Below are 24,441 nucleotides of genomic sequence, written 5' to 3' on the forward strand. Positions count from 1 at the left end.
GAGGGTGAGGAAGGCATGAACTTGAACCTGGCAGGATGGCTAAGATCTAGACCAATGGGGGAAGGCGGAGAGCAGGCCTGGAGCCATCGCAACCTGCGCGAGGGTTCAGGGCAGGACGGAGCAGAGTCTGGCAGACGGCAGCGAGCACTGGTGTGTCTTCTGGAACATTATTCTTTACTTGGAAGATCACGTTCCTCCCCATCTGCCCCTGGGACTTGGCAGGGGACCCCAGACTGCAACCTTAACAATGTCTCTGCTGCTTGCCAGTGGTCTCTGTCACGCTAGATCCTGACTTGGGACAAAGAAATGCGGATCCCGCTGGCGAGGCCGGACAGCGCCCTCAGTCTGGGGAGAACTGACTCTCTCCCGAGCAGACCTGCGCTCAGGGGGACGGCCAGCACCTCTGGGGAGTCCTGCGGAGGAGCCAGTGAGCACTACACTCTCACAGAGGAGAGCCTGGAGTCCACTTAACCCTCCCTCCCCGCACCTCGGCCGTTCCCTCAGTCCCCAAGGTGGCCACGCTGCCTCTGAGCCATCCTGCGCCTCCTTCCCCATCTCTGCACCCTCACTTGCCTTGCTCGAATTCGGGCACCCCTTGGCTCCCGGCCGGGGACCACAGCCGCTCACCCCTCTGCCCTGGTCCCTCCAGGTGCCAATGTGCAGCCTCTGCCGAACACACGGGCTGACACATGTCACTGCCCCGCTCAGAAATGCCTCGTGTTGGCTCGGGCGCGCTCGGATTGCGGTGTGTGGGTCTGGAGGGCGTCAGGGAAGACGTAGAGAGACCAGAGCCGGGCAGGGGCTGTCATCCCGGCGAGAGACGATCGGCCGGGCTGACCTGTCCCAAGCTCTGCCCTGACGCGAAGCTGCCTTGGCCGTGGGGCTGGGTGGGTGTGGGGGCAGCAGAGTCAGCTGAGTCTGAGAATAGGAAGGGACCCCCGTATGTAGTCTCCAGACAGCTAAGCAGCCAGAGGTGCCTCTCCCTTGACACCAGGTCTCGGGAGAACGAGACTTCTTAGAACGTCTAACGTTCATCGTGTCTATTGCATTAGCCCAACAAAACAAGGCTCTGTTTCAGATTGACTCTTAGCATTTCTTTTTGGTCTGTCTACTTCCCCCTGGGACTTCTAAAAATAATGATCGCTTCAAAATAATCGCACTACAGAGACAGGCACCATCCTCATTGCACACACGGGGAAACTGAGGCCCGTGTAAAGGAAGGAAGGGGACCAAGGTCACACACTTGCTAGTAACAGCCAGCTCTTCAGTCTCCCAGCCCAGTGCTCTTTCAGTAAAAATCCATGAGGCATGTAAGTCCTTGTTTCCAAAACTTCATTTGAATACCACCCACATTAGTTATTTACTCAATAGTTATTTTTTCAAATCACTCATATATATTTTTTTGCTCACTTTTATTTTCAGAGAAAACTTTACATTCTACCAAATAGGAAAAAGAATGCCAGAAACAGCAGGTAGCTATTAAACAGGAAGGCAAAGCAATATTATTAGATTCTAGCCAGAAACTGCTGAGGGCAGAAGGCTCTGAGGAATGGGAGTATCTTGCATTAGAAGAGGTGTTAAAGACATAGCAGCAGCAAACTGAGACTTTCTCTTCGGGAAGATGGGCAGAGACTTGAAAAGACACTAACTTTCTCACTGTGGGAGTCAAAGTTACTGAGCACCGCATCTGTGGGTCGACCCAAACCATCTGGCTGTAAACGTACCATATTTGGGGTAACATTCTTTTATGTGTAGTTTCTGTTTCCGTCCAATGTCTTGCAGTAAAAATGATGGGTGGACCACTCATGATCTCCAGGGACATTTGGGGCAGTTTGGTGTGAGGCTGAGGATGGTAAGGGGAGGGGAGTCAAGGGAGTCTCCCAGAAAAGGCCCTCAGTTTATCTTGAGGCTATTTGTGGGCGCTCTGCTGTTGGTCCCATCCTGCAGAGGATGGCCGATATTTGCAGCTGCCACCTGTGTGGTTCCATTGCAGCTGTCATCTCAGAATGCCAGAGTGTTGACGGTCCCCTCAACAGGCAACTTGCAACTTTCTGTGCTGGCCACGTGTGGTCCACAGTAAGGAACTGAAATTAACATCCGAGGCACTGGGAGGGGCTTAAGGGAGTGTGGGCAAATTAGAGGGTGTTGAGACACAAGACGTCTGATGACTTGGGGCCGTCTGGCAGGGAGAGTTTTCTGCCAGTCCCTTGCTTGCTTCCTTTGCATGCTGGCTTTGATTGGCGGGCTCTCGTGCAGGGAGACAGGCTAGTGATGAGGCTGCCTGCTTCTGAGCTGAGCATCCAACGAGACTGGACCGCATCCTTGGGAAGGCTGAGGGCCCAAGGAAGGGCTGTGGACTCCAGGAGCTGCTGGCCTGGCTGCACTCCCTGCACCATGCGTTGCCTGGCTCCACGCCCTGCCGGGTCCTACCTGTCAGAGCCCCAAGGTAGGAAGGCTGAAAATGCACGTTTCCAGGGAGATCTTGGCACAGAGACATCACTCTGAATGAGGGGGGGGGGTGGGGTGGGAAGAGAGGTCTGCGTCCTTGCTGGGGCAGGCTGTCGGAAGGGGTGAAGCGGTTGTGTATTTCCTTCCACCGGAGGAAAATTCAGGTCGGCCAGGTGCCGGGAATGTGAGAGGGCTTTATCAGCGCTGAAGAGTTCTAGAAGTCAAACTTTCAGGGGGCGTGTCGTTAGCGCTTAGCGTGTTGGCACTGCTTGGCAAATGTCCTCTCACTGCCAGGTCTGGTTTTGGGTAAATATCGAGGGGGCTTACACAGGGTGGGACCTCTGCAGACCTCACCCCATCCCCGGGGGGAAGCAGGGAAACCAAAACCGGAGTCAGCCCCAGGCGTAGGTGTTGAGCTCCAGGCGGCTGGCGGTAACTGGTCACCTGGGCAGACGCTGCCCTCTCCTCAGTTTCCAGATGGTGTTGTTTGAGAAGAAGTGGGGCAGGGGACAGGGGACAGCTGGTGCAAAGAGCATAGCACAGACATACAGCCCCAGCTCTGAAGGCAGCGTGGCAGGCTTGCCTCCCAGCTGATGCTTAGCCTTGTGTGGTATGCCCTTGTCTAGGACAGTGCCTGGTACATTGTAGCAACCAAATATTGTCACAGGAGCCTCCTGTTATTGGTGTTGCTGTTTCTGTGTAGTTAAAAAGGTGAGAACCCTTTTGTCACACTCCCCTGTGACCCAGGGGCTGATGACAGGTTTGCCAGCGCTGTCGGCTGGCTGTCCTGTCGGTGTTGAGGGGAGTGTTTGAGGGGGAAAGAGAGGTCAGAGGTCACTTTGGCCCATCTGCAATTGATTTCCTCAATTCCAGGTGAGGAAATCCAGGCTTGGAAAGGGGAAATGACTTCCTCAAAGTCTCGAGCCCTGGGCAGGGCAGGGGACCAGGACCTCTGCGAAGGAAGGGAGGGACTGTTGCCACCTGGGGCTGTGACCATGGGCACACGGCTTACCAGGGCTGGGCTTGAGTTCAGTGAAGGACCTGAGGGAGTCGCTCTTCCTCCCAGGGGCTTGCGGAGGAGTGAGCGGCTCAGCTAGCTCCTCTGGGGGCCAAGTGCCCTGCCTGGGTGGTTTGCAATGATTTGCAACTTTTGAGGTTGGCTGAGCTGGAGATAAACAGAGGGGGGGGAGTGGGGGTGGGGTGGGGATGAACTTCTCCAGGTCGCCTGGGCTCCTGCCCTAAAAGCCTCCCCAGAGGCAGGGCTGGCCACTGTGAGGAGGAGCTGGCTAAAAAAGAGACCTCCCGGAGGACCCAGAGGTGTTGGGTGTCACAGGGATACTCCTGGGAAAGCACGTGGTGGGCACGGGAGCTGCTAGCTTGCTCCCCCGCTTGGGCCAAGCCCAGTGGTGCAGAGTGAAAGTGAAAGGGAAAAGAGCAGGGGGGGAGTGGGGCGGGGGAGGTGGGATGGTCAGGGGACTTGGCCGCCCCAGGCTGGCTGGGGCCCCAGAGCTGGCGGGAGGGAGACGGCACCGGCACAGGCAGCGCGCAGGAGCCCCAAGAACAGCGGTAGGTAACCAAAGCCCCCTCTGCAGCCCCTGAAGTCAGGCTGGGAATCAAGGCTCAGAGACTGGCAGCTATTTACCCTAGATCACACAGCAAGGCTGGGAGGAGAGGGAAAGGAATGTGCGCAATGTGGATCTGGGAAACTGCTCGTTTCCAGCATTCCTGGAACGACTCCACGCAGGACCTGGGAGCCGGGTCCTGGGAGCTCGGCTTGTTGGGCTTGTTGCGCCCAGAGCGCCGGAGCGAGGGGGCGGAGGCGGAGGCGGAGGCGGTGGGGAAAGCGCGGGGAAAGCGCGGGAGTGTCTGCGGGGAGGCTGGGACGCAGACTGGGACGCAGACAGGAGCGCAGGGCGCCGAGGCACTCCCGGGGGCCAGCCCTTGCCGCGCGGGCTGGATTGGGCAGAGAGGTGTAGCGGCACTGGGAGGGGAACGCGGGCCCTTCCTGTACGGGGGACTTGGGACCACGACCGCCCTTCTCTGAACCTCAGTTTCTCTGTTGGGTCATATTTCCGCTGCGACTCTGGAGTCTGGGTACTGGGCTCGCCAGGTGGGGTCCCTGCGCGAGACTGGAAAAATCCTCACCTCTCTTTGACCATCGTGGGGTAGGGGTGGGTCCCCTGGACTGGACTGTCTTTGATCTGGCGTGTCTACCTGGCTTTGCGCTCCTGAGCCACGCCCACTAAAGGGAGAGACACCAAAGGGCCCCTGAAGTGGGGGGGAGGCTGTCTCCCTGGGGTTCGAGACAGAATTGGAGCCGCCACGCCTAGCTTTGTCTGGAATTCTTAAACCCTGCAGTCCCCTGAGTCCCACAGCCCCTCTTTCCGCCCCAGGTGACGCGGGAGGGGTGGCACAGCCTAAGAGCCCACAGCTCCCCACCCCCAATCATGGCCAGGAGTTCCTAAATTTGGCAGGAAGTGTTTCTTCTATGCTACCCATAACAAAGGAAAAAAATGAATAAATACTCCTCCCCAATCGGATTAAGGAAATTGGTGCTTCCTCCAAATGAGCTGGGTGGAGCCAAAGAGTGGGGGTGGGGGGACCCAGCAAACCATTACCTGCCAAACCCCAGGCTGCTTTAGGTGACGACCTGGTCTCTAAGGGTCTCAGAATGTGAGGTGGAAGGGTCCTCAGAGATGAATGAGCCAGGAGGTCCCCGCCTTCCGGCACGTGGGGCTGATCTTGGAGATTGTCCCATGTACAGGTTCCCAGGCCCCGCCCCCAGACTCCATTAACAAGGCCTGGGCAGGGCTCGGACCCTGCAGGGTAGACCACCTGTCTGCCCCAGGGGACTCCGATGTTAGTGCTCCAAAGGTCCTGCGAGGCACTAAGGCTTTGATTGGACTGATGGGGTCTAATCCCTTTATTCTCTGTATGTTACAAAACCTCCATGGAAACTGAGTCCCAGAGAGGTTTCGTGGTTTGGTTTGGTTTTGTCCGAGGCCACATAGCAAGCAGTTGGCAGAGTCAGGTTTGAGCTTGGGTCTCCTGAGAGCCCAGCCCGGCGCCTGGGAGAGAGTGGGTGTGAACCTCCACAAAGGCAGGGCAGGTCCCGGGCAGTCAAAGAGAGACCTGTCTGGTGGCTGTGACTTGCTTTCGTGTTTGAGACCTCAGCACCTGGCACCTTGTGAAGAGTAGAGTCAGAAATGAACGCAAGGATGCTCTCCCACCGCCCTGGCTCCGTCCCGGGCAATCAGGAAAGTCACCGGAGGGAGGGGCGAGCTTCTCTCCTTGGGCTGCAGACTGGCCTTCAGTCACCTTGACTGACAGGTGACGTCCCCTCTCTGAGGCTCAATGGGTAGAAGATGAGAGCTGTCTTCATGGTCGCCTGCCACTCACAGAAGCATTTTGGAAAACCACCCGAGAATATGCATGTGTCGGGTGTAGTTGCTATAGATTCCAAAGGGATTGTTTAGAAAGATCTGCGAGGAATCGTGGGCAGAAGGGATGTTTCCAAAGACCGGAACGCGAGTGACTGGTGGCCCAAAGACAGTTTACATACAGGCAGTGATTGACACTGGTTCTCATGCACAAGACCCCGATACTTTTGAGATTCTTTCAATCCTTCCTTCCTTAAGGGGAAAAATCTCTGATTTTGTGGGTCGGCATCTTTAACAGTGCTCTAAGGATCCTAATGTTTCTTTTTAACAAAGCTGTAGGGAAGTTGGAGTTATTTTGGTAACATTGTTTTATTTTCAAGGGTAAGTGATACTGTTCAGGTTTTTTCCCACTGGGAAAAAGTTTTCTTTTTGTTAAATCGTGATAAAAATATATATAACATCAACGTTACCATTGAGACTCGGGGCATTAAGAGCATTCAAAGTGTTGTGCAACCCCACCGTCCATCTCCACAGCTCTTTCGTCACCCCAAACTGAAACTTTGTACTCGTTAGGAAACAACTCCTCCATTATCCCCTCCTCCCAGCCCCTAGTAACTTCTATTCTACTTTCTGTCTCTGTAGATTTACCTATTCTACATATTTCATATAAGTGGTGTCATACAGTAGTCCTTTTGAGTCTGGCTTCTCTCACTTAGCATAGTGTCCTCCAGGTTCATCCATGTTGTGACATGTGTCAGAATATAATTCCTTTTTAAGGCCGAGTAATATTCTAATTTATGGCTAGACATTTTGTTTGTCCATTCATCTGTTGATGGACACTTGGGTTGTTTCCACCTTCTTCTTCTTCTTCTTCTTTTTTTTTTTTTTTTTGATACAGAGTCTCACTCTGTTTCCCCGGCTAGAGTACCATGGTGTCATGCTAGCTTCACAGCAACCTCAAATTCCTGGGCTCAAGCGATCCTCCTGCCTCAGCCTCCCGAATAGCTGGGACTACAGGCATGTGCCACCGTGCCCAGCTAATTTTTTCTATTTTTAGTTGTTTGGCTAATTTCTTTCTGTTTATAGTAGAGATGGGGTCTCGCTCTTGCTCAGGCTGGTCTCGAACTCTTGAGCTCAAGCAGTCCTCCCGCCTCAGCCTCCCAAAGTGCTAGGATTACAGGCGTGAGCCACCGTGCCCGGCCTGTTTCCCCCTTTTGACTATGGTGAGTAACGCTGCTGGGTACATGGGTGTACCAGTATCTGTTGGATTCCCAGCTTTCAATTCCAGAAAGCTTGCTTTTTTTTTTTTTTTTTTTTTTTTTTTTTTTTTTTTGAGACAGAGTCTCACTTTGTTGTCCAGGCTAGAGTGAGTGCTGTGGCGTCAGCCTAGCTCACAGCAACCTCAATCTCCTGGGCTCAAGCAATCTTGCTGCCTCAGCCTCCCGAGTAGCTGGGACTACAGGCATGCACCACCATGCCCAGCTGATTTTTTTCTATATATATTAGTTGGCCAATTAATTTCTTTCTATTTTATAGTAGAGACAGGGTCTCGCTCTTGCTCAGGCTGGTTTTGAACTCCTGACCTCGAGCAATCTGCCCGCCTCGGCCTCCCAGAGTGCTAGGATTACAGGCGTGAGCCACCGTGCCCAGCCAGAAAGCTTGCTTTTATTTTTTTTTTATTTTTTTATTTTTTTTTTATTCTGATTTACTATCTTGGCTTGAGAAAGCTTGCTTTTAAAATAAATATACTTAAGTTTCCTTTAAAAGTTCATTTAGGGAAAATAGTAAGGTAAATCACAGAACAGGTGGTGTGCAGATATGGCCAAAAAATTATAAAAGTAGCAGATGAATAAGTTTGGGAGACTCTGGATTTGAGGAAAGATCTGGAAGCTGTTGTAAAATCTAGGCTGAGGGTCTGAGGACTACTAGATCAAGGGCCTGGTAGCAGAGGGCAGCTAAGAGACTTTAGGAAGGAAAAAGTAAGAATCGAGGAAGTGTCCAATCTGGTTCTGGGGTTTCCAGCTGCAGAGAAGTGGAAGGGTTGCAGACATGGAGGGTCTGGAAGGTTTGGGGGATGCAGAATTGTTGACTTCCTCACGTTAAAGCAAGCTAAGAGGTGATGTCATCTTGGCAAGTGGAAACCCACACTACCTTGGCAGTAAAGCCTCAGCATCACTGCAGGGCAAGTGAGTTGTGGGGGGGACATGCGGGGGTGTGTGTGCACATGCTCATTTAAAAATGCAGATTGCTGGGCCCCGCCAGAGCCACGGGGGGGGGGGGAGAGGAGGGAAGGCCAGGCTCTGTGTGTTTAACCTCCAGGCAATGCTCATTCACTCCACCTGTTCACTGCTGGACTCTGGTCAGATCCTGGCAGGCAAGGCCCGCTCATGTCTCATCTCGGGGGTCCCTAGCACCCAGCAGGGGGCACTATGTTAAATGGAGCTGGAGGGGTCAGGGATGGAACTTGGGGCCTGTTTTTGCTAACTGCAGTCACAAAATCCTAATCTCCCTCCACCGCCCAACCCCAGCACTAGGGTCAGGTTCTCTTCTGGGAAAACTCGCTGGACTCCTTTCCAGGTCATTGACTGTGGCTGGGAGTGTCGCGGCATGCAGGGGAAGGCAGGCCAGAGCCGGAGAGGCCACGCAAGCCGGCCTTCAATCTGGAGGCTTGTCTTCTCCCTTCTTGTCCTGGGACGCCCCCACGCAGGCCCCTCACCCCCAATAACTTTGCCGTTTTACCAGCGCACGCACAAACTGGAGTCGTCTCATTTGAGTTTCAAGATTTTCCACGTTGCTGTGGGGGGAGGGGGGGAGTCCTCGGTTGAGGTCCAGAGAAGACGGGTGGCTTGCCTGAGTTTCAGAGGTGGCCTCTGGGGTGTCTTTCGTGGGGTTCTGTGTGATTTGTAGGCCCCTCTTAGAGAAAAACAGAACCAAGTGGTCTTAGGTCAGAGTCCCTGGAAACCCAGCTAGGAGGTGGAGATGTGCACACAGGAGGTTTACTGGGGTGTTCACTGCGGGGAACACCAGAGAGAAAAGGGAAGAAAGCAGGATTGGGCAGAGGTAGGACCTGGGCTGCCATGTGGTCACGACAGCGGTCTCAGACAATCCCACAGGGAAGCTGGCACGGACTTTGGGGTTGTCCCAAAGTGAGTCAGGGAGACCAGACCTTCACACCACGCATGGGCCAGTCACTGGACCTGGGCTACCCCAGGGAGGTTGAGCTGGCAGCTGTGGGCCACTAGGCCCCCGCGGCTGGAGGAGGGGCTGGCTGTCCTGAAGAAGGGGCTGATCGGGGCAGCACCCCACCCCATCCACTGCACAAGTCGAAACCGTCCAATCAGGGCGTATGTGGAGGAAGGGAACCAAACTGTGATCTGGGGTCATGTGTGGTTTGTTTTTTTTTTTAAAGACTCTATTTTTGTAGAACCTTTTTAAGTTCACAGAAAAAATTGAGCAAAGGTGCAGAGATTTCCGACCTACTTCCTGCCCCCACACATGCATGGACACCCCCGCCGTCAGCGTCCCCCGCCAGGATGAGGCATGTGTCATCATCGATGAACCTGCACCGCCACGAGGTTATTACCCAAAGTCCACGGTTTACGTTGGGGGCCGCTCTTGCATAGTCTGTGGGTTTGGACAAATGTATGATGTCGTGTCTCCAGCTTTCTAGTGTCATACCAAATAGCTTCACTGTCCAAAACATCTGTGCTCCGCCTGTTCTTCCCCCGCCCCACTGACCTCGGGCAGCCACTGACCTTTTCGGTGTCTCCATGCTTTCGCCTTTTCCAGACGTGCAGTCTGTCGCCTCTTCAGGTTGCCTCATTTCGCTTATCGGACCTGTGTTTTTAGACTGTATTCTGTGCAGCCCATTTGGGGGAAGACAGGTTCCGGGCTCCCCGGATCCCGTTTCACCTAACAGCTCTATCTTAACCTGTTCGGGGATTTGGGATCCTTGTGAAATTGTATTTGGAAGCCGCCGCTCTTGTACGGTCCTCTTATTTAACAGACAAGGGGCCCTGGGGACCAGACAGGGCAGTGGGCTTGCCCAGGGCCACACAGCCTGTCAGAAGCAGAACAAGTGCCCAGATGCCAGGACTCATGGCTCCCGGAGCTGGCCCCGTCCCACCAGGCTGTCGGAGACTAGTGGCGTTGGAAACCACAAGGCTGTGCCCGTCCTTCTTCCTTTGCCCCACCGCCCACTGCCGAGACGCTCTATGGCCAGAGGTTGGAGGCGATCTTGCTTTCATACCCAGCTTTCCTGCTCTGGGGCCGCCTTGCCCTGCCACTGGCTGGCTCAAGCCTGGAAGGGCAGGGAGCTGTGCTGGCAATGCCAAGAGCCTCGAGGCTGCTGGAAGCCGGGAGGGCAGCCCTTCCGCCCCACGGCTCCCGGGTGATCCCGCTACCCCCTTTCCGTCTGAGCTGCACCAGAGCCGGGAAGGCACAACCAGCACCCAGGTGCGGCAACTCCAGTGCTCCCTGCTCCTTCCCCTCGTGGCACTGGCCCATGTGGGTGCTTGGCGAGCTGTGAGTCTCAGTTCCACCGCAGGACAGAGTTTAATCCCGCCTCTCCCTGCCCTGCTCACCCATCCATCCCGAGCCACCATCTTTCCAGAGCAGGAAGGGACCTCAGAGGGCGTCCCAGCCGAGACTGCAAACCCAAGTGCCAAAGAGGCCATGATTGTGTGACATGTGGCCTGGCAGAAGGCAATAGAGCCTCTGGCAACTGTTAACTGTATACTCTAAATAGAGACAGTGTGATGGCAAGGAACACACACACACACACACACACACACACACACACACACACACACACATTGGCTAGGGGAACAAAACAACTAGGCCTGTAGACCTGACGCAATCCTCGGTTTTGAAACTCTGCTTCAAGCCAAGCCCCTGTGGCACAGATGAAGAGCCTGCAGTTCAGAGTGGGTTCCAGAGCCAACCAATAGCAGTACTTCCAGACCTGTGCTGACATGAAGCTTGTCTGGTCTCCTGGCCTTTTTTACACCTGTGCTCACGTACGCACACATCTTTCCATCTCCCGGCCTTGGGGGAAAATGACTGGAAACTCCGGCTGCCTTCCAGGGCCCTAAATCCCTCTGCGTTGCTACATGCCTTAGTTCGCACTCTGGTGTGACTTCTTCAAGCCCTTCTGGGAAGTGAAAGTCTTGAGTGAGACCAGTAGTTCCTATAAGTCCGCTCTGTCTCATCTTGCTGGGTTGCCCACACTGGACAAGCAGGTGGCAGGCCGGAGAGCTGGGGGCTTCCTCCTGTGCAGATGGCACCCACCCCCATCTGTCTCCAAGTCCGGCACGTCCTTACCTGCTCCCCAGGACCAGGGGCTCTTGGGCACGGATCGACCCATCCCCAGACAGCCTGTGGGGGGTCAAGGGCACACATTTGCTCCTTTAGAGCGTCTACAGGTGCCCGGCTCTGTGCAGAACCTGGCAGTGAGCTGCAGAGATGCCTACCCCAACCCTCCTCTTTCCTTCTGCTTTTGTCTTTGTTTCTTCTTTTAAACTTCAGGACCTTAAACCATTAGCCGCTGCCCAGCTCAGTTAATAGTGCACTATCTTTGGGGCACTAGAGGCATCTCTCCTCATTAATTAATTTCCCTGTCTCCCTTCCTCTCTCACCTTTCTGGGCACCAATTCTAATGCATTTGTGGTGTGTCCTCTTGTTTAGGTGTGTTCTTATAAAACGTGTTGCTTTTTTATGTGCATGTGTGTCACTCACTCTGCACATCTGCAATCGGGCTGTCAGAGCTTATCCTGTTTCTTTTTCTTTAATAACATAATACTATGTTATTAATATAATCTCCCTGCATTGCTTCTTATGCGTTTGGCATTTGCTTCTAATCGCTGTGTTGTCCTGCGTGGAGTGCAGTGGCTACTTCTCACCTGTCCACACCCCCAATGATGGACACCCAGGTGACCTCTGACTCCCTGTCACCACAGATAACACAGCAGTGAGCATCTTCAGATGGGGCCCCTTGTGGAGTTGTGGGAGCTTTTCTTTGGGATGTATAGACCCGAGAACTGAATTGCTGGGTTGTGGGATCTATGGATCCCTGTGTATTCTAAGTGATGCCAGGTTTCTATTCTCCAGAGTGGCCGCACCAGTCTATATTCCCACTAACCCTGTGTGACCAACATTTGGCATTTCCCAGCTCTATAATTTTTTTTAAGATTTTTTTTCCTTTTATTTTATCATATTATGGGGGTACAAATATTGTTAGGGTTACATATATTGCCCCTGCCATTCCTCCCCCTGCCCCAGGCCTTGCCAAAACATCAAGTGTGTCCAACCCCCAGGTGGTGCGCACTGTGCCTATTTTGTAAGTATATATATCCTTCCCTCCTCCCCACTCCCATCTGCCCACCACCGGATAAAAGTTTGTTTTTGTTTCCTTTTTTGACCTTTTGGTTACATTGTATATCTTTGCCTTTACCTACAAAGGGTTAGAGGTATTCCCTTCCCTCCCCACCCCACAATGCTCGCCACAACCCTGAGATGTGTATCTGCCCCCTCCCCAAACCCTGGTGAGCACTGCCACCATTTGAGCACCATAGTTTTAGTCAGTACCAATTTGATGGCGAGTAGATGTGGAGCCCATTTTCTTGATCTTGTGTTGCCTCACTTTGGATAATGGGCTTAAGCTTAATCCAGGATAGCATAAATGGTGCTAGCTCACTGTCATTTCTTAGAATTGAGTAGTATTCCATTGTGAGCATATGCCAAATTTTAATTATCCACTCATGAAGTGATGGACACTTGGGTTGTTTCCATGATCTTGCAATAGTGAATTGTGCTGCTATAAACATTCGGGTGCAGATGTCTTTATAGTAGAATGTCTTATGCTCTTTTGGGTAGATGCCCAACAATGATATTGCTGGATCAAATGGTATTTCTATATCTAGTTGTTTGAGGTATCTCCAAATTCTTTTCCACAGAAGTTGCACTAATTTGCAGTCCCACCAGCAGTGTAAGAGTGTTCCTATCTCACCACATCCTCGCCAGCATTTGTTGTTTTGGGATTTCTTGATATAAGCCATTCTCACTGGTGTTAAATGGTATCTCATTGTGGTTTTGATTTACATTTCTCTGATGATTAGAGATGTCGAGCATTTTTTTTTATATGTTTGCAGGCCATTATTCTGTCTTCTTTGGAGAAGTTTCTGTTTATTTCCGTTGCCCATTTCTTGATGGGGTTGTTTGATTTTTTCCTGTTTATTATTTTAAGTTCTAGATAGATTCTTGTTATTAGACCTTTATCAGAAGTGTAGAGAGCAAATATTTTCTCCCACTCTGTGGGTTGTCTATTTGCTCTAATGATGGTTTCCTTAGCTGTGCAGAAACTTTTTAATTTGATGAGATCCCATTTGTTTATTTTTGATGCAGCGGTGATTGCCTTGGGGGTCTTCCTCAAAAATTCTTTGCCTAGACCAATGTCTGATAGGGTTTTCCCAATATCTTCTTCTAGGATTCTTAAGGTTTCATGCCTTAGGTTTAGGTCTGTTATCCATCTTGAGTGAATTTTTGTGAGAGTGAAAGGTAGGGATCCTGTTTCAATCTTCTGCATGTAGCTAACCAGTTTTCCCAGCACCATTTATTGAAGAGAGATTCTTTTCCCCATTGTATATTTTTGGCTGCTTTATCAAAGATTAGGTTACCGTATACTGTTGTTTTCATCTCTGGTATCCCAGATCTATTCCAGATATCAATGCTTCTGTTCTTGTGCCAGTACCAGGCTGGTTTAACTATTATTGCTTTATAGTACAGCTTGAAGTCAGGAAGACTGATGCCTCCCAGTTTGTTCTTTTTACTTAAGATTGCTTTGGGTATACGAGGTTTCTTCTGGTTCCATACAAAGTGCAGAATTTTTTTTCTAGACCTGTAAAGAATGCTGGTGATATTTTGATTGGGATTGCATTAATTCTGTAGATCACTTTAGGTAATATTGACATTTTAATGATATTGATTCTACCAATCCATGAACCAGGTAGATTTTTCCATCTGTTCAAATCATCTGTAATTTCTTTTTTTAGTGTTTTGTAGTTCTCCTTGTATAAATTTTTTGTATCTTTCATTAAGTATACTCCTAGATATTTAATTTTCCTTGGGGCTATTAGTAAAGGGTATTGTGTTTTTGATTTGATTTTCTGCTTGATAGTTCTTGGCATATATGAATGCTTCTGATTTGTATATATTGATTTTATAACCTGAAACTTTATCAAATGTATTCATTAAATCTAGGAGTTTCTTGGATGAATCCATGGGATTTTCTAGGTATAATATCATATCATCAGTGAAGAGTGAGAGTTTGATCTCGTCTGCCCCCACTTGGATGCCCTTAATACCCCTCTCTTGTCTGATTGCTATAGCTAGGACTTTGAGCACTATGTTGAATAGAAGAGGAGACAGTGGGCATCCTTGTCTAGTTCTGGATTGAAGAGGGAATGGTTTCAATTTTTCCCAATTTAGAATGATATTAGCAGTGGGTTTATCATAAATGGATTTGATAAGTTTAAGGTATGAACCGTCTATGCCTATTTTGTTAAGAGTTTTTATCATAAAGTTGTGCTAGACCTTGTCAAATGCTTTTTCTGCATCTATTGCCAGAATCCTATGGTCTTTGTTCTTGATTTTATTTATGAAGTGAATTGCATTTATAGACTTGTGTGTGTTGCAAGTCTTGCATCCCTGGAATAAAGTCTGCCTGCTCATGGTGAATTATTTTTTTGATGTGCTGCTGAATTCTATTTGCTAGAATTTTATTTAGGATTTTTGCATCTGTATTCATGAGGGATATTGGTTTGTAATTTTCTTTTTTTGTTGTGTCCTTTCCTGACTTTGGTATCAAGATGATATTGGTTTCGTAGAATGAGTTAGGAAGGATACCATCTTTCTCAATGGTGTTGAATAGTTTCTGTAGTATAGGTATGAGTTCGTCTTTGTATGTTTGGTAGAACTCTGAAGTGTAGCCATCCGGTCTGGGACTTTTCCATTTGGGGAAGTTTTTAATTGCTGTTTCAATTTCTGAGCTTAAGATTGGTCTATTCAGGAGATCTGTTACCTCCTGGGTGAACTTAGGGAGGTTGTATGAATCCAGGAATTTGTCCATTTCATCTTCATTCTGTAGTTTGGGGGCATATAGTTTTTTATAGTAATCAAATATAATGTTTTGTATTTCTGTGGTGTCTGTTGTGATCTCTCCTTTTTCATTTCTTATTGAGTTTATTAGAGTCCTTTCCCTTTGAGTCCTTGTCAATCTAGCAAGAGGGCTATCAATTTGTTTATCTTTTCAAAAAACCAGCTTCTGGTTTTGTTGATCTTCATTATAGTACTCTTGTTCTCCATTTCATTCAGTTCCACTTTGATCTCCATTATTTCTTTTCTTCTACTAGGATTGGAAGTTGTTTGCTCTTCTTTTTCCAGTTCCTTGAGCTTATTCATTAGGTTGTCAGTATCTAAGCTTTGTGTTTTTTGGACGTGAGCATTAATTGCTATTAGTTTTCCTCTCAGGTAAGCTTTTGCTGTATCCCACAGGTTTTGGTAACAAGTATCACCATTATCATTTTGTTCAAGGAAATTCTTGATTTCCCTCTGAATTTCTTCGTTGACCCAATAATTTTTCAATAATAGATTGTTTAGTTTCCATGATTTTGTGAGGCATTGAGTGTTTCTATTGGAATTGAACTGTAATTTTATACCATTATGGTCAGAAAAGATACAAGGTATAATTTCTATGTCTTGAATTTTTTTAGATATGATTTGTGGCCTAGGATGTGATCAATTTTGGAGAAGGATCCATGGGCTGCTGAGAAGAATGTAAATTTAACTTTATTTGGGTGGAATGTTCAATAGGGATCTGTCAGGTCTTTTTGATCAAAGCCCCTGTTCAGATCCATTATTTCTTTGCTTATTTTCTGTTTGGAGGATCTATCCAGATCATTCAATGGGGTGCTGAAGTCCCCTGCTACTATTGCAGTGTTGTGTAACATGGTGTTTAGATTAGACAAGGTTTGCTTTATGTAATTGGGTGCTCCTGCATTGGGTGCATAGATATTAAGAATTGTTAAATCTTCTTGTTGCATCTTCCCTTTCACCATTATAAAATGGCCTTCTTTATCCTTTTTTACTTTTGTTATTTTAAAGCTTATGTTATCTGCAAATAATTTAGCTACCCCGGCTTTCTTTTGACTTCCGTTTGACTGGATGATAGCTTTCCATCCCTTTACCTTCAGCTGGAAGGCATCTTTATGAGTTAGATGTGTTTCCTGTAGACAGCAGATGATAGGCTTGTGGAGTTTTATCCATTCTGCCAGTCTATGCTTCTTCAGAGGACAGTTTAAACCATTTACATTTATTGAAAGGATTGAAATTGGAGAATGATTACCATTCATATTGTTGAGTGAAGACTTGTTGCTTTGTCTTACTCCTTGTGCCATCATGTAGACTGAGATCTAAACTTTAATTCTTTGAAGATTTTACATTGAGGAGTGTCTATTGCCCTGTTCGGTTAGAAATGTGGGTCTGAGAACTTCCTGTAGAGCTGGTCTGCACTGTGCATATTCCTTCAGTGATTGCTTGTCTGTGAAGGACTTTATTTCTCCTTCATAGACAAAACTTAATTTTCTGGATAAAGAATTCTAGGTTGGGCTGTGTTCTGTTTTAGAAGGTTAAGAATACGCACCCAATCCCTCCTGGCTTGAAAAATTTCAGATGAGAAGTCTGCTGTTAGTCTGATAGGTTTTCCTTTATAGGTTAATTGTTGTTTTCGTATTGCTGAACGGAGTATTGCTTCTTTCACATTTACTTTAGTCAACCTAATGACCATGTGACGAGGTGATTGCCTTTTCATGTTGAGTCTCCCAGGCATTCTGTGTGCTTGTTGTATTTGGATATGAAGGTTTTTGGCCAGGCCCGGCATATTTTCCTCGAGTATTCCATGAAATAAGGTTTCCAGCCCTTGTGATCATTCCTCTTCCCCTTCCGGTATCCTGAATACCCTGAGGTTTGGCTTTTTTACATAATCTCACACTTCTTGTAAGCTTTGGTCTTGTTTCTTATTTCTGTGTTCCCTTTCTTCCTCTGATTTGTTTAGCATATAGGCATAATCTTCAAGCTCTGAGATTCTTTCCTCTGCATGGTCCATCTTGTTCTTGATGCTTTCTACTGTATTATGGAGATCCTTGATTGTTTCCTTCATTGCCAAGATTTCTGCTTGGTTCTTCTGAATAATTTCAATTTCTTTGGAGAATCTTTCATTCATTTTCTGTATTGTTCTTGAGGTTTCTCTGTGTTGTGATTCTATTTTCTCTTCAATTCCATTGAGTTTCCTGACAATCCATATTTGAAATTCTTCTTCTATCAGTTTAATCGTATCATGTAAGTTGGTGTCATTTGATGGAGGTCGAGTATTATCTTTTGGAGGTGACTTTTCTCTCTGCTCCTTCATGTTTCTTGTGATCTTCTGCTGGTTCTTTCTCATCTAGGTGTTTTGTCAAGGACCAGAGGTGTTGGGGCTGGGTTATTGGCTAAATTCTGGTGTTCCTAAGGATTGATCTATGGCCAGCCGGGCTTATATGGTCTGGTCCTGTGGTGACTTAGAGGATTTTGATTCTGTTGGGTAGTCTTTGGTCTAATGTCTTCACCTTATGTCTATTGAGATTAATAGGTTTAGGCCCCTTGCTCAGATTAACAGGTTTAGGCCCCTATCTAACTTAGGGGTTAGATAACTCTTGTGAGCGGGAGTTCACTGTCAACCCTAGAGTGAAGAGGAAGGCACTATAATAGGGTCTGAGATTACTCTGTCCAGAAACAGACAGGCGGGACAGCCAGACCCACCAATCTCTGTCTTCTGCCTCTTTAATTACACAAATGGAGATAAGCGGCAGGAACGGGAACAGTCTCTATCTCAGCTCTGCCCCAAGGCAGGGACAGAACCTTTGGAGCCAAGGGCCCGGCCCCAAGTTGCAGGAGACTGTGGTGGTAAAGTCTCTCCACCTTATAACTACAAAAGGCAGCCTCCTTCACAGCTCAGGCTTGCCCAGGCAGGCTCTGCACTCTGGACACAGAGCACGGGAGACTTGTGCAGCGAGAGACCATCCAATATCAGATTGGTGGAGCAGAGGTGCGTACCAGCACTTTCTCCACACCTCCCCTCCAAGCACTGAGTCCAAGTCAGCCCGCCAGAATGGGGAGATGGGAGTGGTGTTGGAGGAGCAGCAGGAGGGGTGTCCAATGGATCAAGGAGTCTAGCTTTGCACACTCTGTCCACTCAGCGCTATCCAAAACCTCAACTATATCCAATATCAAAGCCTCCTTTTGTATATACTCCCCTTAACCTGGACCTGGGAGTGTTCTGCAGGGAGATGCCAGAGTGGGCTCCGGTTCCTACTGTGCGGAGAGTGGCTGCTCGGTTCAGACCCACCCCCACCTGAAACTGCCTCAGCTGTGTGCTCTGGAGAATTCAAAATGTTTCCTGCTCTAGTCTCCTCTCCACACAGCTTTGCTTGGCGCTACCACTTCCCACCAACTTCAGGCCCTTCTGGGCCTACGTGGATGTGGAGCTCGGTGTGTGGGGGGCGTCTCTCAGCACCAGGCAGAGCTGATGCCACTGCCAGCCGGCAGCGGCTTAAACCGTGCCTCGCTCCCTCCCTGTTGTATATCTCTGATTCCCTGGGTTTTGTGGAAGAATAACTGATTCACCTTTGCTTAGGCTGTAGACTGTCTTATCCCTCCATTTCCCGGTGGATGTCTGCAGGCTTGCAAAGCTGGTCCTGTGGAAGTGCAGATCGCTTGCATGTGGTTGTCCGTTTTCTTCACTTTCCGCTCTGGGAACAGAGAGCCAGGAAGACACCCCTACTCTGCCATTTTCACCCCAGCTCTCTAATTTTTGCCAGTTGTACAATGTCAAGTGACCCTTTACTGTTTAAATTTTGGAGTTTACACTCTTTTTGTTTTTTGTTTTGTTTTGTTTGTTTGTTTGTTTGTTTGTATTTTGAGACATAGGCTTGCTCTGTCAGCCTGGCTAGAGTGCAGTGGCATCATCTCAGCTCACTGCAACCTCCAACTCCTGGGCTCAAGCAATCCTCCTGCCTTAGCCTCCCAAGTAGCTGGGACTTCAGGTGTGTGCCATGATGCCTGGCTAATTTTTCTATTTTTTGTAGAGATGGGGTCTCTTGCTCAGGCTGGTCTCGAACTCCTGGCCTCAAGCTATCCTCCCACCTCGGCCTCCCAGAGTGCTAGGATTATAGGTGCAAGCCACCGAGGCCAGCCAAGGAGCTTACACCCTAATACCACTTACTGGATATGCCACTTTAGGCTAGTCCTAGCAACCCGACGAGGTAGGCACTATGCCAACCAGATACAGTAGATTCTACAACTCAGGGAGGCTGAGTAATTTTTACAAGGCCCGACAGTGGAACTGGGATTTGAAGACAGAGCCTGCACCTAAACCACCAAACTATTATTATCATGTTTGTCTCTCTCCTAAAATATTGCCTGGGTCTACACTGCAAGCTCCTTGGCACGAATTGTGCTGTAAACCTCTTTGGGGCCCCTGGAGAACCGAGCCCAGTGACTTTGTTGTAGGAGATGCTCAGTAAATCACTGTCTTACGGATTTGGAGGGGAAATGATAGCTGTCTCTTAGAGGTTATGTGGAGGACTGCAGGGTGGAGGAAAAGGGAAAGAGGAAAAGGGGACTTTGTTTGAACTATTATCCCCGTGAAGATGCTACTTAGGGGCTGCTCCTGGCAGATCAGTGTCCCCGGGCTCCCAGCTCCCACCATCATCTGGCCTCCAGAAACAGCATGTCATGAGGTTGGGGAGCAGGCGGTGTTAGGAGGGCCTTGGGGGGAAGGCGGAGGGGAAAACTGACCAGCGATGAGGAATGGGAACCCCAAGATGCCTCCGCTGAATGGGCTCCCACACCCAGCGGGAGACACGGAGGCCCAGGGGAGTAAAGGCATGTACTCAAGATCAAAGGCAGAGCGGGAACTCAAACCATGTCTAGACACACAGCTCAGAGTTTTTCCATTATTCCTCAGGAGAAGTTCATGGTCAAGAGTAGGGAAGTACTCCTTCTTATACTCTTTTACCACAGTGCAGGGCAGTGCTGGGGGATTTTTGGGTAAAAAAAGACTCTTTCTCCCTAGCAGTGGACCCTCAAGGATATACTCCCCTTTTCTGGGTTGAAAGTGTCTGATAAACCGAGCCAAACCTCAGTGTCACTCTCTGTAAAATGGGTATATATTAATGCTAATACCAATCTCCCAGAGTGGAAACAGAGTGATGATTGCAACTAAATAGCAAGGACAAGGCATCAGCACAGCGCCAGCCAGGAAGGAACGTCCCCAGCTGAGATGGGACATTATGTCGGCACGCAGGGGAGCTGTGTAGACGGATCCTCAAGTTGCTTTGGTCTGAGAGAGAACATCCTGGCAACACTCGATCTCCCCCAGGGAAGAGAAATGAATTTTTATTTCAGAAGCCTGTTGAGTACCTACAAAACCTGCGCGTAGTGTGAGGTGGGGATGGAAGCGAACCCCAGAAAGGACGTTTGGTGGCAAAAAGATCGGGGATGTTTTCTCGAGTTGGATGTGGGGGCCTGGGGGCAGGGCAGTTTCAAAGAGGACCTTCTAAAAATACTGCCCATTTGCCAAAACGACACAGACCCCGCCTGTGCTCTGCCCCAGACAGCGCCTCAAAAGAAGAAATTGTCTTGCCACCCACACCTTCCCTCACCGGGCCAGGGCATCTCCCCAGGGTGGCGGAGCGGGGTGTGGGGGAGGGAAGGAAAGTGCGAGATTTCTGATCCCAGCTCAACACTCTTCTCTCTGAGCCTGTTTCTTCATCAGAAAAACAGGAACGCGAGTAGCCAACATGCAAGTTAGACCAAATGGCCATCTATGCCTCATGTCATTCAGTGCCTGGCGCACGGTAGGCACTGTGAATTCTGGTTCTGATGTCCCTGCAGGGGGGGACCTGCCGTGTGTGGAGAGGGGCTAGGGGCAGGGGTGGATAAACCAGACAGGTGGGTCCCTGTCCTCACAGGCTCTGACTTGTGTGGTCTGCCCCGTGCCAGGGCAGCGGAAGGGGACTCTCTCCCATGCGGTGGGCTACTCAGGGCCATCTCTGTCCCCCACCCCCTCTGGAATTGCAAGTGGGGGAAAGAGTCCTTTGAGGGCCCTTTGAAGCACTTCCTAGGCATCTATGGACACAGGAAACGTGGCTCCGGGGACAGAGGGACATCCCAGGCCAAGCTCTAAGTAGGTCTTGGCATGACTGAGAGGCAGCTGTGGCATTTGGGGGAGCCTAGAGTCTCAGGCCTGAGTCCCAGCTCCAACACCCTCTGACATAAAGAGCTTCCTTGGACTGCGGGCTTCCTGGGTGACTGGACCCCACACTGAGCCCCTTTTGGCCTTTTGAGCATCCTGCAAAGTAGTCTTTATTTTCTGCATCTAATGGTGGGAAAACTGGTGCTCAGAGAAGTTAAGTGATTTGCCTAAGGCCTCGCAGCCAGGACTGAAGACACCAGCTCCCAGACCACGTGACCCTGGGCAAGCCGTGTTGCTGGGCGTTTGAGCCTCTCCGTCTGTCAGATGGGCATAGTGCTCCATCCTGCCTTCTCCCCAGAGCCCTGTGGGGACTCAGACCAGGCTGGGATGGGGGGATGGAGGCAGAGGTTCACTGAGAGCTGCAAATCCCTGCCCACCCGAGAGGAAGGGCTTAAGGCGCAGGCTTCGGTGGTCTTAGGGAAGCAGGTTTGTGTTGGGGGCTTCTCCAGGTGGAGCCCCTGATGTAGAACTTGGCCCCTGGGCAACTTTATTCCCAGGCAGCTTGTCAGTGGTGATGATGGGGGTGTGGCCCAGACCACCCCAGCTGCCCTGCTGGCTGGGGGCCTTTCCTGTCACTCTGGGGTCTAAGGGGGGGTCTCCTTATGCAAATGAACAGAAAGCTTGGCTTCCCAAAGTGGTGACTCAGGAGGGGATAGAAGAGAAAGGGTCCCTTTGTCACTCTCACAGAGGTGAGGGGCCAACTAATGATAATCATAATGGCCATCATGCATATCTTGCTCCCACATGTGTGTTGGGTGCTGATTTAAGCTACCATTCATCCAGCACTTACTGACCACCAGTCCCCTTGCTACAGGCTCCAGGGGAATCGACTCACCCAATCCTTATGAGTTACCAATTATTATTGTTCCCATTTCACAAATGAGGAGACTGAGGCTCCCAGTATTTTAAAAAATGAGCTTGCCTGCCTGCAGTGAGTTGGTAGGAAAGCGTGGTCCCAGAGTCAGGCACTCTGACTCCGAAGCGCACGCGAGCCGCCTTCTTTCTCTCCTGTCCGTGTGCCTCTGACCGCGTGCTTCACCACATTTGGCAACATTGTCCCATGTTTGCAGCTGAGCCCATGCTGAGGCTGTGCTCAGCTTCTTCAGGCTCCTCCCTGCTGCTCCTCCCGCCATCTCCCCGTGGCGATAGCACCTGGCCCCCGTGCTTGTGCCTAGATGTGACGGGGGTGATCATTTGCATGGAGAGATTCTGATGGGAGGAAAGAGCACTGGGTGGGGAGTCTCCTGCTCGGGGATCAGGTGCAGGCTCAGCTGCCAACAGGCTGTGGGGTCTCTTGTGAGTCATGTGTCTCCTTGGGGTCTCAGTTCTCTCATCTTTAGAATGAGACAGATTGAGCTCGAGGGTCCCTGGCAGACCTGATGCTCTGTGAGAAAACCAAGAGTTAGGGCCACTTGCCCAAAGCCACACAACTCGTTCGTGGAATCGCGGGGGTCTGTCTGGAGCTGTTGTCACCAGATCACACAGCCTCCAAAAAGACGCAGACTGCTACGATGTGGGCTCTCAGTCAACACCCGATTGGACGGGAGGCGGACGGCAGGCAGGAGGCAGGGCAGGGAGGCTTCTCTCGCCATCCTGGAGAGGCCAGCAGACTGCCTACCTGAGGCCCAGGCCAAGGTGCTGGCAGAGACGGAGCCCTCCACCCCCACCGCCCGGCCTTGGCCCCACTCCAAGGAAAGGGTGGTGCCCCCGACTTTCAGTTCTGCTTCCTGTGGTCATGGCTGGCAGGGCCCTGGCTGCAAGCCGGTTATGTTTGGGTTCCTGCAGCCCCGCCTCAACCCGTTATGAGCAGGCGGCCCCAGCCAGGGCCCCAGGTTGAACTGGGACGTTCATTCCCTGTGCTGCCTGGCGCCCGTGCTGAGCCCCTCCATGGGCAGTGAGAGCTGCTGATGATGGAAAGAAAAGGAGCTCTGGCAGGGGTCGTGAGTGGGTGTGTGTTTCCTCATGACGTCACCTTCCCGATGTCCCACCCCAGTTCAGCTCCATTCTCTTCCAGGCCCGGGATGGGGCTCGCAGGCCATCCCTGAGGTCCTCTGGCTTCAGGGCCAACTCTTCTCTCACCTCCTTCAAGAAGCTTCCTGTTTCCTTCCAGCCTGTATTCGCATTGCATGTGTGGTGGGCTGAATGGTGGTCCCCAAAAAGACGTGTCCACACCAAATCCCTGGAACCTGTCGAGGTGACCTTATTTGGAAAAAGGGTCTTGGCAGATACAATTAAGTTAAGGATCTTGAGATGAGATCATCCTGGGTTATCCAGGTGAGTCCTAAATCCAATGCCAAGTGTCCTTATAAAGAGAAAGGCAGAAGAGAATTGAGAATGGAGATGAGGTGACATGCCCACCGAGGCAGAGAGCAGAGTGATGCGGCCACAAGCTCGCAAGTCAAGGATCACCAGTGGCTCCCAGGAGCTGGGAGAGACAGGGAAGGGGTCTCCCCTACAGCCCCTGGAGGGCTGCTGGTGGCCCTGCTGACACCTCCATTGAACTTCTATGAGATTTAACTGCAGAACCGTGAGAGAATAAAATTCTGCTGTTTTAAGCTGCCTGGCTGGTGGTACTTTGTCACAGCAGCCCAAGGAAATGAATACACCATGGGAGCACAGGCTACCCAACCAGGGATCAGGGCGGGGGCCTTGGACCCACACAGACAACGCTACAAATTGGCTTTCCCCGCCAGTCTCTGCATAATCTCACAGAAGCTGCTTAGCCTCTCTGAGCCTCCGGTTCCTCGTCTGCAAAAGGGAGCCGATACTGCCTACCTTCCAGGTTCTATTGTGTTTTAGAAGCTTTATTGACCTATAGTTCACGTATCACGCCATTCACCCATTTGATATGTACAATTCGATGGCCTTTTCAGAAGAGTCACAGAGTTGTGCAACCATCCCCACAGTTGATTTTAGAACATTTTCATCACCTCCCCCAAGAAACTCCGCAACCACCAGCAGTTGCTCCCCGCTTCCCCTCCCCCAGCCCCAGACAACCGCTGAATCTACTTTCTATCTCTACAGATTTGCCTAGTCTGGATATTTCACATAAATGGAATCATACAATATGTGTTCCTTTGTGTCTGGCTTCTTTCACTCAGCATAATGTCCACCCACGTTGCAGCACACGGCAGTACTCTTCCTTTCTATGGCTGAATAGTGCTCTATTATATGGATAGATCACATTTTGTTTATCCATTCATTCATCTGTTAATGGACATTTGAGTTGTTTCCATATTTGGGCTATTATGAATCATGCTTCTATGA

General features: G+C 50.0%; 1 protein-coding gene across 2 annotated transcripts in view; it reads left to right on the forward strand.

Annotated features, from left to right (window-relative positions):
- The first annotated feature begins 2,289 nt into the window (after window positions 1–2,289).
- The window catches only part of CIITA (class II major histocompatibility complex transactivator), a 49,385-nt gene continuing 27,233 nt past the window's right edge, over window positions 2,290–24,441 (forward strand). Inside the window, exon 1 of one of the 2 annotated variants that reach the window (XM_012784938.3) lies at window positions 2,290–2,446. In XM_012784938.3, the coding sequence (XP_012640392.2) occupies window positions 2,395–2,446 (52 nt within the window). In that variant the 5' untranslated portion in view covers window positions 2,290–2,394. Of the gene's footprint in view, window positions 2,447–3,930; window positions 4,015–24,441 lie in introns of those variants that run through there. The other variant, XM_075995100.1, reaches the window with a different exon arrangement.

The sequence above is a fragment of the Microcebus murinus genome, chromosome 19, assembly GCF_040939455.1.
Source record: "Microcebus murinus isolate Inina chromosome 19, M.murinus_Inina_mat1.0, whole genome shotgun sequence".
NCBI lineage: Eukaryota > Metazoa > Chordata > Mammalia > Primates > Cheirogaleidae > Microcebus > Microcebus murinus.